A 19325-nucleotide genomic window follows, 5' to 3' on the forward strand; every position below is an offset into this window, starting at 1 on the left:
ATATATATATATTTTTTTTACCAGATCCAATTTTCATTTTATATTATTTTATTTTTTTTTAGATAAGTATTTTTTATTGAAGGGTAGTTGACACACAGTATTACATTAGTTTCAGGTGTACAACACAGTGATTCAACATTTATATACATGATAATTCTAGGTACCAGCTATCACCATACCAAGTTGTTATAATATTTTGACTATATTCCTTATCCTATACATTGCATCCCAGTTACTTATTTATTTTACAATTGGAAGTGTGTACTTTTTTTTTTGTGAGGGCATCTCTCATATTTATTGATCTAATGGTTGTTAACAACAATAAAATTCTGTATAGGGGGGTCAATGGTCAATGCACAATCATTAATCCACCCCACGCCTAATTGTCATCAGTCTCCAATCTTCTGAAGCATAAGGAACAAGTTCTTACATGGAGAACGAATTCTTACATAGTGAATAAGTTACATGGTGAACATTACAAGGGCAGTCATCACAGAAGCTTTTGGTTTTGATCATGCATTATGAAATATAAACAGTTCAAATATGAATATTCATTTGATTTTTATACTTGATTTATATCTGGATACCACATTTCTCTCTTTATTATTATTATTTTTAATAAAATGCTGAAGTGGTAGGTAGATACAAGATAAAGGTAGAAAACACAGTTTAGTGTTGTAAGAGAGCAAATGAAGATGATCAGGTGTGTGCCTGTAGACTTTGTGTTAATCCAAGCTAGACAAGGGCAATAAAACATACACGGATGCAGCAGATTTCTCTCCGAATACAGGGGGGGAGGTTCTAAGCCTCACCTCTGTTGATCCCCATTTTCTCACCTGATGGACCCCCTGCATCTGTGCCTGTCTTAGGTTGTTCCTCCCTTGAGGAATCTTACCCGTCTCTGGCTGACCAGTCATCTTCCGGGGCCATACAGGGAAATGTTAAGTTGGTAAGTGAGAGAGAAGCCTTATTGTTTGAAAAGGTTAGCTGTTTACTTCTTTGCATATTTTATGCCCTGTGGCTTCTATGCCCAGCATTTGCCTTGAGGTGTCTTTACCACTTGGAAGAATTATGATACTCCGTAAATTCGATATGAGGCATGAATTCTACTTAAGGGTTATAATTAGGAAGGAAGAAGAAAAGCTATAGAAGTAGCAAGCGGAAGAAAACCTGGGAAGATTGATTATTTCTTTGACATATCTTCTTGTAGAGTAACTTCAGCATGTATAGGTTTTAAACTACTAATTAAATTTCAGACACACATTAACATAATAGGAGTACAGTTACATAACCAAAGAAGACCTGTAATTACCAGCCATCTCCAGTGAAACCAAGAAAACCAGTTAGGCATTTGTGAAAACTTACCTATAATATGGTGGATATTTCCAACTGAACTTGAACAGTCTGAGAGAAATCAGACAAATTAAAACAACCCATTCCTGGGGACTGTTCAATCCCATATGTTCTTTTAACAGTAAATAGTCTGTAGTTGTAAGATTTTGGAGCACTACAATTTGCACTTCTCCTAATTCTTGGTTGAGTTCCAACAGTTTAGATCCAGTCAAATTTGTTGTTTTGCTGTATGCACAGGCCAGCTTAGATATCTCCTTCTTCATTCCCATGGCAAGTCCAGGAACTGGTGGGATGAGTGCATCTACACCTGTAGCAGTGCATGGATCTCTGTTGGGGTTTTTTGATGGTCATCTTCTGGCATGAGTCTTCCCGAGAGTGCTGATGTTGGAAGTTCTTTTTCATATCGTATCTTAGTTCATTTTCGGGGTAGCCAAATTAGGCTTTGATCCTCTGTATAAACACAAACAGACCCTTTGCCTACACTTTTATATGCCCTTTATATCATTGTGTAGAACTCATTGGAGGTCACCACACAGGAACTGCTTTTTTTTTATCATTAATCTACACTTACATGATGAATATGTTGTTTACTAGGCTCTCCCCTATACCAGGTCTCCCCTATATACCCCTTTACAGTCACTGTCCATCAGCATAGCAAAATGTAGAGTCACTACTTGTCTTCTCTGTGTTGTACAGCCCTCCCCTTTCTCCCACCCCCCGATGTATGCTAATCTTAATACCCCCCTTTTTCTCCCCCTCCCTTATCCCTCCCTACCCACCCATCCTCCCCAGTCCCTTTCCCTTTGGTACCTGTTAGTCCATTCTTGAGTTCTGTGATTCTGCCGCTATTTTGTTCCTTCAGTTCTTCCTTTGTTCTTATACTCCACAGATGAGTGAAATCATTTGGTATTTCTCTTTCTCCGCTTGGCTTGTTTCACTGAGCATAATACCCTCCAGCTCCATCCATGTTGCTGCAAATGGTAGGATTTGCCCTTTTCTTATGGCTGAGTAGTATTCCATTGTGTACCACATCCTCTTTATCCATTCATCTATTGATGGACATTTAGGTTGCTTCCAATACTTGGCTGTTGTAAATAGTGCTGCGATAAACATAGGGGTGCATTGGTCTTTCTCATACTTGATTGCTGCATTCTTAGGGTAAATTCCTAGGAGTGCAATTTCTGGGTCAAATGGTAAGTCTATTTTGAGCATTTTGAAGTACCTCCATACTGCGTTCCAAAATGGTTGAACTAATTTACATTCCCACCAGCAGTGTAGGAGGGTTCCCCTTTCTCCACAGCCTTGCCAACATTTGTTGTTGTTTGTCTTTTGGATGGCAGCCATCCTTACTGGTGTGACATGATACCTCATTGTAGTTTTAATTTGCATTTTTCTGATAATTAGCGATGTAGAGCATCTTTTCATGTGTCTTTTGGCCATCTGTATTTCTTTTTTGGAGAACTGTCTGTTCAGTTCCTCTGCCCATTTTTTAATTGGGTTATTTGTTTTTTGTTGAGGCGTGTGAGCTCTTTATATATTCTGGACGTCAAGCCTTTATCGGATCTGTCATTTTCAAATATATTCTCCCATACTGTAGGGTTCCTTTTTGTTCTATTGATGGTGTCTTTTGCTGTACAGAAGCTTTTCAGCTTAATATAGTCCCGCTTGTTCATTTTTGCTGTTGTTTTCCTTGCCCGAGGAGATATGTTCAAGAAGAGGTCACTCATGTTTATGTCTAAGAGGTTTTTGCCTATGTTTTTTTCCAAGAGCTTAATGGTTTCATGACTTACATTCAGGTCTTTGATGCATTTTGAGTTTACTTTTGTATATGCGGTTAGGCAATGGTCCAGTTTCATTCTCCTACATGTAGCTGTCCAGTTTTGCCAGCACCATCTGTTGAAGAGACTGTCATTTTGCCATTGTATGTCCACGGCTCCTTTATCAAATATTAATTGACCATATATGTCTGGGTTAATGTCTGGATTCTCTAGTCTGTTCCATTGGTCTGTGGCTCTGTTCTTGTGCCAGTACCAAATTGTCTTGATTACTATGGCTTTATAATAGAGCTTGAATTTGGGGATTGAGATCCCCCCTACTTTATTCTTCTTTCTCAGGATTGCTTTGGCTATTTTGGGTCTTTGGTGGTTCCATATGAATTTTTAAATTATTTGTTCCAGTTCATTGAAGAATGTTGCTGGTAGTTTCACAGGGATTGCATCAAATCTGTATATTGCTTTGGGCAGGATGGCCATTTTGACGATATTAATTCTTCTTAGCCACAAGCATGGGATGCGTTTCCATCTGTTAGTGTCCCCTTTAATTTCTCTTAAGAGTGACTTCTAGTTTTCAAAGTATAAGTCTTTCACTTCTTTGGTTAGGTTTATTCCTAGGTATTTTTTTTTTGATGCAATTGTGAATGGAGTTGTTTTCCTGATTTCTCTTTCTGTTGGTTCATTGTTAGTGTATAGGAAAGCCACAGATTTCTGTGTGTTGATTTTGTATCCTGCAACTTTGCTGTATTCCTATATCAGTTCTAATAGCTTTGGGGTGGAGTCTTTAGGGTTTTTTATGTACAGTATCATGTCATCTGCAAATAGTGACAGTTTAACTTCTTTACCAATCTGGATTCCTTGTATTTTTTTGTTTTGTCTGATTGCCGTGGCTAGGACCTCCAGTACTATGTTAAGTAACAGTGGGGAGAGTGAGCATCCCTGTCTAGTTCCTGATCTCAGAGGAAAAGCTTTCAGCTTTTCGCTGTTCAATATAATGTTGGCTGTGAGTTTTTCATAGATGGCCTTTATTATGTTGAGGTACTTGCCCTCTATTCCCATTTTGCTGAGAGTTTTTATCATGAATGAATGTTGAACTTTGTCAAATGCTTTTTCAGCATCTATGGAGATTATCATGTGATTTTTGTCTTTCTTTTTGTTGATATGGTGGATGATGTTGATGGACTTTCGAATGTTGTGCTATCCTTGCATCCCTGGGATGAATCCCACTTGGTCATGGTGTACGATCCTTTTGATGTATTTTTGAATTCGGTTTGCTAATATTTTGTTGAGTATTTTTGCATGTACGTTCATCAGGGATATTGGTCTGTAGTTTTCTTTTTTGTGGGGTCTTTGCCTGGTTTTGGTATTAGGGTGATGTTAGCTTCATAGAATGATTTTGGGAGTATCCCCTCCTCTTCTATTTTTTGGAAAACTTTAAGGAGAAGAGGTATTATGTCTTCCCTGTATGTCTCATAATATTCCGAGGTTAATCCATCTGGCCTGGGGGTTTTGTTCTTTGGTAGTTTTTTGATTACTGCTTCAATTTCGTTGCTGGTAATTGGTCTGTTTAGATTTTCTGTTTCTTTCTGGGTCAGTCTTGGAAGGTTGTATTTTTCTAGGAAGTTGTCTATTTCTCCTAGGTTTCCCAGCTTGTTGGCATATAGGTTTTCATAGTATTCTCTAATAATTCTTTGTATTTCTGTGGAGTCTGTCATGATTTTTCCTTTCTTGTTTCTGATTCTGTTGATTTATGTTGACTCTCTTTCCCCTTAATATATGTGGCTAGAGGCTTATCTATTTTGTTTATTTTCTCAAAGAACCAGCTCTTGGTTTCATTGATTTTTGCTATTGTTTTATTCTTCTCAATTTTATTTATTTCTTCTCTAATCTTTATTATGTCCCTCCTTCTGCTGACCTTAGGCCTCATTTGTTCTTCTTTTTCCAGTTTTGATAACTGTGATGTTAGACTATTCATTTGGGATTGTTCTTCCTTTTTTAAATATGCTTGGATTGCTATCTACTTTCCTCTTAAAACTGCTTTTGCTGTGTCCCACAGAAGTTGGGGCTTAGTGTTGTTGTTGTCGTTTGTTTCCATATATTGCTGTATCTCCATTTTGATTTGGTCATTGATCCATTGATTATTTAAGAACATGTTGTTAAGCCTCCATGTGTTTGTGAGCCTTTTTGCTTTCTTTTTACAGTTTATTTCTAGTTTTATGCCTTTGTGGTCTGAAAAGTTGGTTGGTAGGATTTCAATCTTCTGGAATTTACTGAGGCTCTTTTTGTGGCCTAGTATGTGGTCTATTCTGGAGAATGTTCCATGTGCCCTTGAGAAGAATGTGTATCCTGTTTCTTTTGCATGTAGAGTTCTGTAGATGTCTATTAGGTCTATCTGTTCTAGTGTGTTATTCACTGCCTCTGTGTCCTTACTTATTTTCTGTCTGGTTGATCTGTCCTTTGGAGTGAGTGGTGTGTTGAAGTCTCCTAGAATGAATGCATTGCATTCTATTTCCTCCTTTAGTTATGTTAATATTTGTTTCAGGTATGTTGGTGCTCCTCTATTGGGTGCATATATATTTATAATGGTTATATCCTCTTGTTGGACTGAGCCCTTTATCATTATGTAATGTCCTTCTTTATCTTTTGTTACTTTCTTTATTTTGTAGTCTGTTTTGTCTGATACCAGAATTGCTACACCTGCTTTCTTCTCTTTGTTGTTTGCCTGAAATATCTATTTCCATCCCTTGACTTTAAGTCTGTGCATGTCTTTGGGTTTGAGGTGTGTCTCTTATAAGCAGCATATGGATGGATCTTGCTTTTTTATCCATTCTATTACTCTCTGTCTTTTGATTGGTGCATTCAGTCCATTTACTTTTAGGGTGATTATTGAAAGGTATGAACTTATTGCCATTGCAGGCTTTAAGTTTGTGGTTACCAAAGGTTCAGAGTTCGCTTCTTTACTATCTTATTGTCTAACTTAACTCGCTTGTTGCGGTATTATAAATGCAGTCTGATGATTCTTTATTTCTCTCCCTTCTTATTCCTCCTCCTCCCTTCTTCATATGTTGGGTGCTTTGTTCTGTGCTCTTTTTAGGAGTGCTCCCATCTAGAGCAGTCCCTGTAAGATGCCCTGAAGAGGTGGTTTGTGGGAGGGAAATTCCCTCAACTTTTGCTTGTCTGGGAATTGTTTAATCCCTCCTTCATATTTAAATGATATTCGTGCTGGATACAGTAGTCTTGGTTTGAGGCCCTTCTGTTTCATTGCATTAAGTATATCATGCCATTCTCTTCTGGCCTGTAGGGTTTCTGTTGAGAAGTCTGATAATAGCCTAATGGGTTTTCCTTTGTAGGTAACCTTTGTTTTCTCTCTGGCTGCCTTTAATACTTTGTCCTTGTCTTTGATCTTTGCCATTTTAATTTTTATGTGTCTTTGTGTTGCCCTCCTTGGATCCCTTGTCATGGGAGTTCTGTGTACCTCTGTGGTCTGAGAGGCCATTTCTTCCCCTAGTTTGGGGAAGTTTTCGGCAATTATTTCTTCAAAGACACTTTCTATCCCTGTTTCTCTCTCTTCTTCTTCTGGTATTCCTATAATGCGTATATTGTTCCTTTTCAATTGGTCACTCAGCTCTCTTAGAATTCTTTCATTCCTGGAGATCCTTTTATCTCTCTCTGCATCAGCTTCTCTGCATTCCTGTTCTCTGTTTTCTAGACCATTAATGGTCTCTTGCATCTCATCCATTCTGTTTTGAAGTCCTTCCAGATTGTTTTATTTCTGTATTCCCCTTTCTTAGTTCTTGTATATTTCTCTGCAAGTCCATCAGCATGGTTATGACTTTTGTTTTGAATTCTTTTTCAGGAAGACTGGCTAAATGTATCTCCCCAGGTTCCTTCTCAGGGGAAGATGTAGCAGATGCCGAACTGTCTGGGTTAGTCTTGTCTGGATCATATTTTTTTGCCTTTTCATGTTGACAGGTGCTATTGACTGTCAGCTGGAAGGGCCAAACTTTTCCCTTGCTACTGGCCTTTCTTTACTGCGACAACTGCGACCTCTAGTGGCTTGTGTTGGGTAATTGCGTGTAGGCTGGGTCTTTGTGTCTTGCCTGGCCAATGTCTAGGAATTTTCCTTCCTGCCTTTCTGTGGGCGTATTTTCCCTTAGGCTGTTTCTCTGCTTTGGCAGTGCCGGGAGGGGTAATGGACGGTGGGGGTGGGGGGGCTGTTTAGCTGTTTACCTCCGTGAGGGGTCTCTGAGCTGTTGCCCGGGGGGTTAGTGTGCCCGGTTTTCCCTGTAATTTCCAGCCACTGGGCTGTGACCTGTGTTGTTTCCGTCTAGCTATTAAATCCCTGTACCTTTAAGACTTTCAAAGAGCACTGGCTTTTCTTTGTCACAGGGGCATTAGCTTTGGCACCCGCTCAGAGGTCTTGTGCCCTATTTCCCTAGTTTCCAGCCCTGCACGCATGTACTGTGTCTGCGCTCTGGTGCGTGTGGCTGGGGCTGGGTGTTTAGCAGTCCTGGGCTCCCTCTCCCTCCCGCCGGGAGCTGGGGGGAGGTGTGCTGGGGTCCTGCCGGTCGGGGCTTGTATCTTACCCCTTTCACCAGGCACTGGGCTCTCACACGTGTCGATGTAGTCAGGCTGTTGTCCTGTGTCTTCTGGTCTCTCTTTTAGGATTAGTTGTATTTGTTGTATTTTCAAAAATATGTATGTTTTGGGGAGAAGATTCCCACTGTCCTACTCACGCCGCCATGTTGGCTCCGCCTCCTATTTTCTTATTATATGCGGTTTTAGAAGGAGCCCTCTCTCTCTCCTCTCACGCCACCATCTGTAATCCTTGTTGTTCACTTTTTGATTGTGTTTTTTTGTGGTTCTTCAAATTTGAAACTTAAAATAGGAAAAGACTACCTTTTTTAAAACTAAGGTAAAACTCAAGGATATGGATTTATTGAAATGTGGGATTTTTTAAATTCAAAAATGTTTGCTGCTGAACAAGATGAGTTGATCATAGAACTGCTACCTTTAAGAGGTGTATTGACTGGACCTGGAGGGAACCTTATGGATGTTGAAAATGCTTTAGTTACTCACTTGGGTGGTTGTTATATGACAGTAGATATATGTAGAAGTTCACATATTTTGCCATATGTGTGTTGTTTCTCAGCAGTAAAGTAAGTTAACTTAAAATGCATGTTGCTCTTATTGTCATGAGAGTATTGGAAACCCCATATAGATTATCAGGAGAGTTTGGCAAGGAGAAGGACATATTCAGACCTAGAGACATGATGCATTTTCTTCTTCCCAAAGCATCTTTCTTCAAAGAGGGATTTTTTAAGTCCTTTGGTCCTTTATGCCAGAGAGCTTCACATTTTGTTGGGATGTGATTCTCCCTTCAACATTTCGCACCTCTTTGGCTATGCCCTTTACATCTCCCTGGGCACCTAATTTTTCTCTTAAAATTTCATTCTATTTCATTCACCAAAAGCAGGCATAGGACATGAGTATTAAGTGAATTTTGAATTGAGGCATCTGCATGGGCTATTGCCCTAGCTGGCACTAGAAGAACAGGGGGTGAGGAGGAAGCAGAGAGAATCTGGGCTACCTCTAGTGCCGCAGCATCTGAGGTGATGGTTAGAAACAAGAAGACACCGCATCAGGCCTATGATGGTAGAGGCATCTCTGGAGCGTCTGGCCATCCCAGGGTCCCAGTTGTATCAGTAGTGGCACTTCTAAGAGAGGCAGTACCTTGGCAGAGCATCCTAGGGATGCTCTGAGCTAAGGCCCAAATGCTGCATTCAATTGTCATGGCTGAGAATCCCCCAGCAGACTAGTCACAGGGTGAGCCTGAAAGGAGGAGGTATGGGTGGGGAAGATGGGGAGGGAAGGGGAGAAGGACAGACAGGAATAGAGACAGACAGAGAGACAGAAGTAAAATAGATAGGGAGAAAGACACACAGAATAAAAGAACAGAAAAAGCAGGAGGAGGAAGAAGAAGAAAAGCTCTTTAAAAAAATGGAAAATTGATTTTTTCTGCTGTGATATTCAGTGAAGGTTAAATACATGAACACTACCCTGATCATTGATTTTCCAGAATATATTAAAATAATTCTCAGCTCCAGTTCTTCCTCCTTTGAAAATAGAAAAGTGACAGTTCAGCCTAGTTAGATTTGTTCACTGTGCTGACCTTTGGGTTTCAGAAAGCAGTGACCCAGCTGGCTGTGTTCTTTTCCACATTTCATCTTAAAATTGTTCCCAAGTCTACCATCCAGGGAGTTCATAACCAGTTGTTTGCCAACTTCAAAGGGAGCTCTAAGGAAAGGATCACCAGCTCAGCAACTAGCAGAGGTCAAGAGCCTTCTGGGTGCCAGGCCAGTCCCAGACCCATCACTGGCATCATCTTATCTCCATCAGGTGGATGAGGTCAGAATTGGGATGGGCTGCAAAGGCCCTTTTATTTCCACTTCATGGTAATGCCCTCTGCAATATAATTCTTCAGATATGCTGCAGTTTGGAAACACAGTACCATGGTGTCTTCAATTTTCTACAGTTCTGCAGATATTTATCATCTATCTTCTGTCCTTATGCCTCTCTTTCTCTCAAAGATGCTGAGCTCAGGAGTAGCAACCAGGGTTCCCAACAGAAAGCTGAGGAGCCACAGGAACCTGTCTCTCCAGAGGTGGTGGAAAGCATCCAGGTAACAGATATCATTCCCCCATGCCTGAGACCCAGGCGTGGGCCTGGGGGCTGTTTGTGCCATCAGGGCCAGGGGTGTTCCTAGTGCTGGGGTTATTATCTTAGAAGCTCTGATGTGTGATGCAGAAATGACTTCATTAGCATCAAGATCAGGGAGACATGGACTGGGAGGAAATAGGTCATGTGTTTATAATGAACAAATTAGAGCCTTACTGCTATCTTCAAAAATACAGGTCAGAATGGAATTTCATCCCTTCTCTACCTTCTCACCCATTCTCTGATTTCAGGAGACTGAGGCAGATACAGCTTTTCATTTAAAGCCAACTAGAAAATTCAACTTTCTAAAGAGACTTCCTGTCCACATACTCACATCAGGTAGAACTTTCCTTCCTTGCTTAAGGGAGCACTTCAAAGCTACACAAACTCCCCAGAAAGCTCTCTGGAGAGCTGCTGGTCCTGCAGGAGCCTCCCCACCCTCCTGATGTCAGGGTGATGCTGATAGAGCTCTGTAGGTTCTGCTGCTGTCCTACCCTAAAAAGGGGGTAAGCCCACATGCCAGCCTTGTAATATATTACATAGGACTTGGTGGGTGGGCCCAAGGATCCAGCCATTATTCCATCTGTGCAAACCTCTGACCACTGATGGGTTTACAGTAATGTAAACATATGTATTGGGCTCTGGGTCCTCACATGCTCCTACAGGACCTCAGGGAATGTCCCTGTGTCCTCAGGAGCAAGGCCTTGATGAAGGGGTGGGGCAGGAGTGGAGGAGAACAAATGAGCACCTTCTATGCTAACATTGTCAGTCTGGTCCTACATCAGATTGGTGTCTTGCCACACAGCTCCTACAGCTTCTGGTCCTCCTGACTCCTCCATCCAGCTGGGCCCAAAAGAACCCATCCCTAAGCACAGGATGGGAGCACATGCAGTGCCACTGCTTCCTGAACTCCAGCTCCAAGCTCTCTTTTTTTCTCTTTTCCAACCTTCAACAAAACAATGTTTCCTTTGCCCATCAACTCATGCAAAGAAAATCTTCATAAGAAGAGGAGGGAGTGAGGACCCTTTAGCATTTGTCTCTGTGGAAGATGCATCCTTATCCCCCACACCACAAAAAGACATAACCTGTAGCTGATTGGATATTGTATTTCAGGTGCTGATTTAGTTTCTGCCAGGATGTCGGGCACTCAATGGTCAGGCACTCTGCTAGGTTCTGAGGATACTTAAAAGACTAAAACAGAGCCTTAGTCTTGAAGACATGGGGGAAAGGAAAGCCTAAATCAGTATGTGGAAAGGAGGATGCAAAATATCTCAGAAGGAACTGAGGGATATCTGAACCTTTTAAAGAAGGTTTTATGGCATGGATTAGATTGAGGGAAGTGAAGCTGATGAGTGGAATTAATAATAAAAACAGTGCCAGGGATTTCTGCTTCTGGCAAAGGTGGAGTAACAGAGACTAGATTTACTTTCCTGCCTGAAACAACCAAAAAGTGGCAAAATATATGAAATGACAGTTTTTCAGACATTGCTTATCAGGTAGTGAAGGAGAGTGATACCTGAGAGATGAGAATCAAGCCAGGTGAATCCTCCAATTGCCTTGGCCTATTGCCTTGATAGAGTTCCAAGCCACAGCACTGGGCAGGAGAAACCAGTGGGGGCCCAGTGGACTTCCTGAGTTGAGACAGATCTGTAAGTCCATGGAGACTAAAGCCACTAAGATTTGGAGGACTGAGTATGAAAACGGAGAGAGCTCCACAGAAAGGGACGCTGAACACCAGCAGAGGGTCACTCATGTTTTCAGCTGACTCGTGATCAGTACATGCATATAAGGAAACTCCTGAAGGTCAGGCTGTGAAAAGAACCTCTCTGAAGGATTACACTTAACAGTGCACAGTGCCCTTGCAAGGCTGGGAATAGTACCTGTTCCCATGTGCCAGACTGGAGAACCTTATGACTTGCAAGGCATTGGGACAGTGCACAGAAGGGTCGTGTATCAGTAGTGGGGAATAATTAGCTCTAGAGGGAGCACTGTTCCAATCCTGTCTAACAGATCTTTAGAGAAATTACCAAAGGTTCAAACTGCTTCCAAGTAAACTTAACTGAGTCCCAGAACAAACTTCAAGAATATTTGTAGGAATGCAAAATTATCCAACATCCAACTAGGTTAAATCACAATGTTTAGAATCCAGTAAAAATTACTAGACACTCAAAAAACTGGAAATATATGATGCATAACATGGAGATAACTCAATCAATTGAAACTAACCAAGATCTGAAGCAGATGTTAGAACTAATAGACTAGCACACAAGAATATTAAAAGAGTTATTATAACTATGTAAGTTCTACTGGTTAAAAAGAGACATAGAAGATATAAAAACACCACAAATAAAACTCCTTGAGATAAAAATTACAATTCATGACATGAAAAATACACTGGCAAGATTAGACATTACAGAAAAGAAAGATTAGTGAACTTGTAGCAGAAATGAGAAAAAACAATCAATGTGTCAGTGAACTGTGGGATAACTTCAAAGCACCTAATATGTGAGAAAAATCTTAAAAATAGCCATAGAGATAAAAAGACAAATTAGGAATGGAGGAACAAAGATAAGAATTGCAGCAGATTTCTTGTTGGAAACAATGCAAACAAGTAGACGGTGGAGTCACATCTTTAAAAAACTGGGAGAAAATATACCATCAATCTAGAATTTTATACCAGCAAATGTTTTCCAAAAATAGGGTGAAATAAGGACTTTTACCTACACACAAAAGGTGGAAGAATTCATCCCAGAAGATCCATACTATAAGAAATGTTAAAAGAAGTCCTTCAGGCAGAAGGTAAATGATATCAGGCAGAAATCTGGATCAACATAGATGAATGAAGAGCACTTGGAAATGGTGACTAAATGGGTAAATGTGTAGGATTTTGTTCTTATTATTTATGTATCTTTAAAAGATAATTGACTGCTTAAATAAAATAAAAACAACAGTGTGGGGCTTATAACATATGTAAAAATGTATGACAAGGATAGCACAAAGACCAAGAGGGGAGGAATGTATGCTATTGTAAAGTTCTTTTACTCTATCTGAAGTGGTATAATTGCCACCTCAAGATAGACTGTGATAAGTTAAAGATGTATACTATAAACTCTAAAAAAAATGCTAGTTATAAATTGAATTCAGAATTATATCTAAAGCCTATAGCATTCAGTAGAATCATAAAAAGATACAATTAATCCAAAAGAAGGAAAAAAGGAAAAATAACAAAGAACAGATGGTGCAAATAGAAAATATATAGCAAGATGACAGACATAAATCTAACCAATCAAATAGTTACCTTAAATGTAAATGGTCTAAGTATTACAGTTAAAGAATATATAAGGCAGATATAGATTAGATTTAAAAAAGCAAGACTACCTTTTATGTGGATTACAAAAATTTACTTTAAATATAAAGATACAGCAGGTTCAAATTAAAAGAATGCAAAAAGATACATTATATTAACACTGATCAATAAAAAGGCTAGAGTAGGTTTATTCATTTCAAACAAAGTGAATTTCCAAACAAGGAGTTTTACCGGGGATAAAAAATATAAAAAAGATATAACAATCCTAAAATATTTATATACCTAATAGCAGAACTTCAAAACATATGAAACAAAAACTGATTGAACTGCAAAGAAAATAAATTTTAAAAGTCATACTTGGAGAGGTCAATATCCCTCTCTTAATAATTGGTAGAACAAATAGACAGAAAATCAATAAGAATATAGAAGATTTTAAGAATACTATTGACCTGTTTGACCTAATGGACATTTACAGAACACTCTGCCCAACAAGAGCAGAAAACACATGTGCACATAGGACATTTATTAGGTAGACCATATTCTGGGCTACAAAAATAGGTCTCAGTGAATTTAAAGGATTCAAATCATCTAAAGTATGTTCTCTCACAACAAACATTACACGAAAATAAAACTACAGATCAATAGCACTCATGAACACTGATGAGAAAATTCTAATAAAAATTTTAGTAAATTAAAACAATATATAAAATGAATAAAAGGGATAACACATCATGACAAAGTGGGGTTTATTCTGGGAGTGCAAATTTGGTTTAACATAAGGAAATCAATTAATGCAATTCACCATATTAACAAACTAAAAAAGACTACCTATATGTTTATCTGATAAAGGCAGGAAAGGCATTTGAAAATGCAACATTCACTCCTCATAAAAATTCTCAGGTAATTATTAATAGAAGACAACTTCTTCAATTTGATAGAAGATATTTTTGAAAAACCTACAGATAATATCATACTTAGTGGTAAAATACTGAAGGCTTTTCCACCATGATCAGGAACAAGACAAGAATGCCTGCTCTCACCACTTCTATTCAAAATTACACTAGAAGCACAAACCAGTGCAAAAAGACAGGAAAGAAACAAAAGGCACCCAGACTTAAAAGGAAGAATTAAAACTGTCTTTTACTCACAGATAACATTGTTGTCTAGAATCTACAGAACAGCTACTAGAACTAACAACTAATTTAGCAAATTGATATGTATATACAAAATTACAAGTTCAATTTTATCTCTATATAATAGCAATGAGCAATCAAGTTGAAATAAATACCATTTACAATAGTATAAAGATACAAAATATTTACAAATAAATCTGACAAAAGTAAACTACAAAACATTTCTGAGAAAAATGAAAGATCTAAATAAATGGGAAATAGCTCATCTAAATGGTTTCAAAGACTCAATATTGCCAAGATTTCAATTCTTCCCAAGTTGATCACTACAATCCCAGTCAAAATATCAGGAGGAATTTTTAATAAAATTGAAAAATTGAATCCAAAATTCATATGGAAATGAAAAGGACATAGAATAGCCAAAACAACTTTGAAAAAAGAACAAAATTGTCGGACTAATACTACTGATTTAGAGATCTATTATTATGAAGTTCTTATAATTAAGACAGCCATAACAGACAGACATGATGTCAAGGTCAACAAACAGATTAATGGGACAGAGTAGAAGATCCAGAAATAGACTCGGCATATGATATATAGAGACAGAAAGCAGGTCATTGTTTGCTTGTGGTTGGCAAAGTGGCACAGAAACACGGAAGCTTTTAGGAGTGGTGTATATGTTCATTATTATTGTGCCATTTTTATTGGTACATAATAGGTCAAAACTTCTCAAAAGGTATACTTTAAATATATGCAGTTTACTGTATGTCAATTATACTTCAATAAAGCAGTTTTTTAAAAAAGCCTAGTGCAGCTTTCAAGTTACAAAGAATAAGAATAATGGAGTAATAACTGACATCTACAGAGAATTAGAAGGAATCTGCACTGTGCTAAGCATCTATCTATCTATCTATCTATCTATCCTTATTTTGGCCTTTTAACAACCCCTTTTTGCAGATGAGGAAACTGAGGCTTCATAACTTTCCCAATGCCACACAGCCTGTAGGCAGTGGAGCCAGAATGTGAACCCAGGCAGCTTTTCCAGGGCTCAGGCTCTGAGTCACTGTGGGTCTGACGAATTCTTCTGTCTTTCCATTGTCATTTGCAGAGGAGAATCACAGAAGAAGCTGCAACCAAGGAGCTGTTATCTACAGTTCAAAGTGGAAATAGTGAAATAGAGGTAGGGTTAGGGCAGAGCCTTGCATGCCTGCCGGTTGGCCCCCATAAGGTTCTCTCGTCCCCACCTGAGTCTTTGCGTGCTCTTTCCTTTTCCTGGCCTCCCTGCCTCTCTCTAGCAGGTACAGCTGCCACTGTTTTTAGGGTCTACTCCACTCTCCTGGGACTAATCCTGTATTCTATATCCCTTGTACAGCTTGGATCTAGAAGTTACACTCTCTGTGTCACTTATTCACAACAAGTTCAGTCAATAGGGTTTTTCTTTTCTTCCGATTGTCCAGACAGAAAACATTTTTGGGGGGCAAACATTTTTAAAAGAGTTTTCTCCACCTGTATGTCTCAAATCCTATTTTTGCTCATATGCACATGTATACATAGTAGGTGTCATTCATGTGCACCTCAGGTCCCAGTAGCTGCTCCTATTACAGATCCAGGCCAGGGCCTGACAGCATCCTCTGTGGCTTGCTATCCCTGGGGCACTTCCCCTTCCTTCGTTGGCCTCCCTTCCCCCTGCCCATACCCTCACATGTGCTTTTCTGTTCAACCTGCTTTGTCCACTTCAGTGTACTGTGCTGTTTCCTGCTAGCAACCTGTAGAGATAGGCAAGGCTCTGTGGGGCCTGCTCAGGATTTTGAACTTTTCCTAAGGAGTAGAGGAAGGCTTTGAAGGCCCTACATGGAAGATTCAGTCGCATATTCTCATCCACAGTGATGAGTGCAGTTCTAAACTTCCAGCAGGTTCCTGGGTGCCTCTTGTTGGCACCCAGTCCACCTCTTGTGGACTGACTGGGCACAAGTCAGCTGGTCTAGACAACCATTAAAGGGGGACAGGGAAGAGGAGGCCGAGTCACCGCCACGGAAGTCCTGGAACAAGTTCACCGAACATGAATCCCAGTTACTAGAAGTCCAAGAGAGGGCCAGTATCGCACCCCTCTGGTCTCCACATTCTGACCAAGTAAGAAGTTTACACAGAAGTCAGCTAGGAGTTAAAATGCCACTTTATTATGGCTGAAGCTGAACTGGAGAGCAAAGCTTGAACCCGTGACACAACAGGATGCCCATTTCCCCTAGTGAATTAACGTACTCACCTGTTTGTAGGCAGGCATCACCCTTGGCGCAGGGCCCGTCCTCCCCATGAAGTGTGTGGAGGAAGGGAGAGCACAGCTCAGGAGCTGGATGTGCAGCTGGAAAGAGTATGTGCTGGGCAGGCACGGGTGCCTTTTCTGAATCTCGCTTTGGCATGTGCCCACCCCCCCATTCTTCTGGCACTGCTCAGTCCTCAGCACCCTGAGGATGAGGACTTCAAATGCTGGCTCACTCTTTGGTACTGTGCCTGCAGGCAGGTCAGAATCTGTGGGGAGCAGCCACCCGCCAGCAGCCACAGGCAGTTGGAGAGTCAGTACCCCAACTCCTTTACCTCTTGGTGTAACGGCTCTGGGATGTGTTCTCTAATCTCCCAGAGGTCCCAGCGGGACTGAGTCCACAATGGTAACACCCCCACCAAATGCCCTGCCTTGGTGTCCTTCGCTGCCTTGCCTCCTTTCCCCACCCACCTCACAGAATTTCTGGGCATCACTTCTCCAGTGAACTCAGCTCGGTTTGCTACTGGGGAAGCCCACACAGGGCCATCCCTCCTCGTGCCCTGGAGAGGGGAGAGTGAGGTATGCAGCAGAGGGAGCAGCTTTCTTTCCAGTATTTCTAGGAGGGTAGTCATTCATTTAGGGACCCAAACAGGGATGTTGGGGTGGGGGACAGGATGGTCCCTAGTGCATTGGACATACTGGAATTCAGAGGGCATCTGGGTCAATAAGGTTAGTTGACCTTCCATGTTTATCTCCTCTCCCTTCTGGAAAAAACCACTGAAATGACAGTAAAGCAACAAAAAGAGCACAAATCCAAACAGAAAATGAGACTGAAAGAGGAGATTTAGAAGATGAACACTTTAAAAATGTTTTGAATGAAGAAAATCAATGGAGAAGTTTATACTGGCTTAGCACAGCAGAGGGAGGTGAAAGTCAAGTGCCATTATGAGGGGAGGGACTAGTGACATGTGTGTGACTTCTCTACATTTATCCACAAAAGGCTGAGGACCTGGACTTCTGTGGAAGGTGGGGCAAGGACTGGGCTGAAAGGAGGGTTGTGTTTTGACAGTCTGCTGTGGAGTGTCAGGGACACTACATCCCCTGAAGATGGCACTTAGCTCGTTAGCTATACCCCAAGTAAAATGATCAGATCATCCAAAGATGGAACAAAATTAACTCCAAATTCAGGCTCAGCCTGCACCTTAAGCCTGTGTAATGAAAGACAGGTAATAGACAGTAAGTGGAGTCCTCCACTTCAAACAGAGGAATCCTACCCTCTCTTCCTACCATGTTTTCCAAATGCCAGAAGCCAGATCTTTGTATTAGCTTTTTAATCACTGCTGTAGCAAATTACCACAAACATAGTAGTTTAACAACATAAATTTATTTTCTTACAACTCTGGAGGTCAGAAATCCTCAAATAGGTCTTACTGTTCTAAGATCCACATTCAGGCAGGGCCCTGTTCCTTCTGGGGGCTCCAGGGGAGAATCCTTTCCCATGCCTTTGCCAGCTTCTAGAAGCCCCTTGCATTCCTTGGCATGTTTCTCATCATGATAACACCGTCTTCCCATCTCTGACTTTTCCCTTCTGCCTCCCTAAGACCCCTGTGATTGCATTGGGCCACCCGTATAATGCAAGGTAATCACCTTGCCTCAAAATCTTTGCCTTAATGATGTCTGTGAGGTCCCTGTTGCCCTGTGAAGCAACATTCACAAGTTCTGGGGATTAGGCCAGGCGCATCTTTAGGGGTCACTTCTGCCTCTCACAGTTCCTCATGCAGAGATTGGAGAACTTAATTCCCCCTGAAACTTTGCAGGCCCAGGCCTCTAGATATTGTCCCTGGAGGTCATCACCCAATAAAATGGCCTGTGCCTGATCACTCCACAGAGTGCCCCACTTAACCAGTGGTTGTTGAGTTTTGCTACCTACTAACCACTGTTGATTTTAGGAAGCTAGAAATGTGCTCCCATGGTAAAAGGGTATAACTATGAATAAAGACAATAAGAAGATTGGGAACTTAGGGAGCAGGAATGGCAAACAAGAGAGCAGGTGTACAGCAGGCAGGGAGAACAAGGCTAGATCAGAGGCAGGGGAGAGAAGTGGAGTCACAGATTATCCCAAATACTTATTTGGAAAGAAATGCTTGACAAAGCTGACAAGGCATATGAAAAAAATTAGGAAATGAGCAAATCCAAACCCAGTATAAGTAAGAATGTAGTCATGTTACACTGCTTTGATCAGCAACACACTACTTACATGTTCATAACAATGTAAATACATCTGATTTAATTGTGCTATAATTATCTTGAGGGGTTGAGGGGTAGGATATGGGGAAGAATGCCTTCCCCATAAGAGGGTTCATCTACTCACCACATAAGTATCCAACAGGAAATTTCAAAGACTGGTAAATTAAGAAATAGCAGTGTGAGCACATATTCAGAAATACAGAGGTAAATACCAAAAGAAATGAGAAAGCTGAATATTCTCACCAATGGGGAGGGGGACACTTGGGGAGACAGACCCCTGAGTTTCTCTTTATGATTTTAGTGTATTTTAATTTTTACTGCATGATTTAAAAGAACTCTGAGAAGCATCTCAGAATGAATGACTTTTCTCTAACTGAGCTACAGCACTTTCTTAGATGTCCCTAAAATGAGACTAGGACTCAGTGCTAACTTTCTGGGTGGCTTTCCAACAGACAATTGGACTTCCTGGGCTCCACCTCTCCATCAAACTGCTTATGCAGTCCTAAGATCCAAAGGTTCTTATAGCACAAAAATCACAGTAA

General features: G+C 40.5%; 1 protein-coding gene across 8 annotated transcripts in view; it reads left to right on the forward strand.

The window, feature by feature from the left end:
- Positions 1 to 19325, forward strand: part of CFAP61 (cilia and flagella associated protein 61) — a 422179-nt gene that overhangs the window by 136942 nt on the left and 265912 nt on the right. For 7 of the 8 annotated variants that reach the window (XM_073236976.1, XM_037022518.2, XM_037022515.2 and 4 more), the window contains 2 exons: positions 9716 to 9807; positions 15388 to 15459. In XM_073236976.1, coding sequence (XP_073093077.1) covers positions 9716 to 9807; positions 15388 to 15459 — 164 coding nt within the window. The remainder of the gene's footprint in view (positions 1 to 9715; positions 9808 to 15387; positions 15460 to 19325) is intronic. The other variant, XM_073236977.1, reaches the window with a different exon arrangement.

The sequence above is a fragment of the Manis javanica genome, chromosome 5 (genome assembly GCF_040802235.1).
Source record: "Manis javanica isolate MJ-LG chromosome 5, MJ_LKY, whole genome shotgun sequence".
In the NCBI taxonomy this organism is placed as follows: Eukaryota; Metazoa; Chordata; class Mammalia; order Pholidota; family Manidae; genus Manis; species Manis javanica.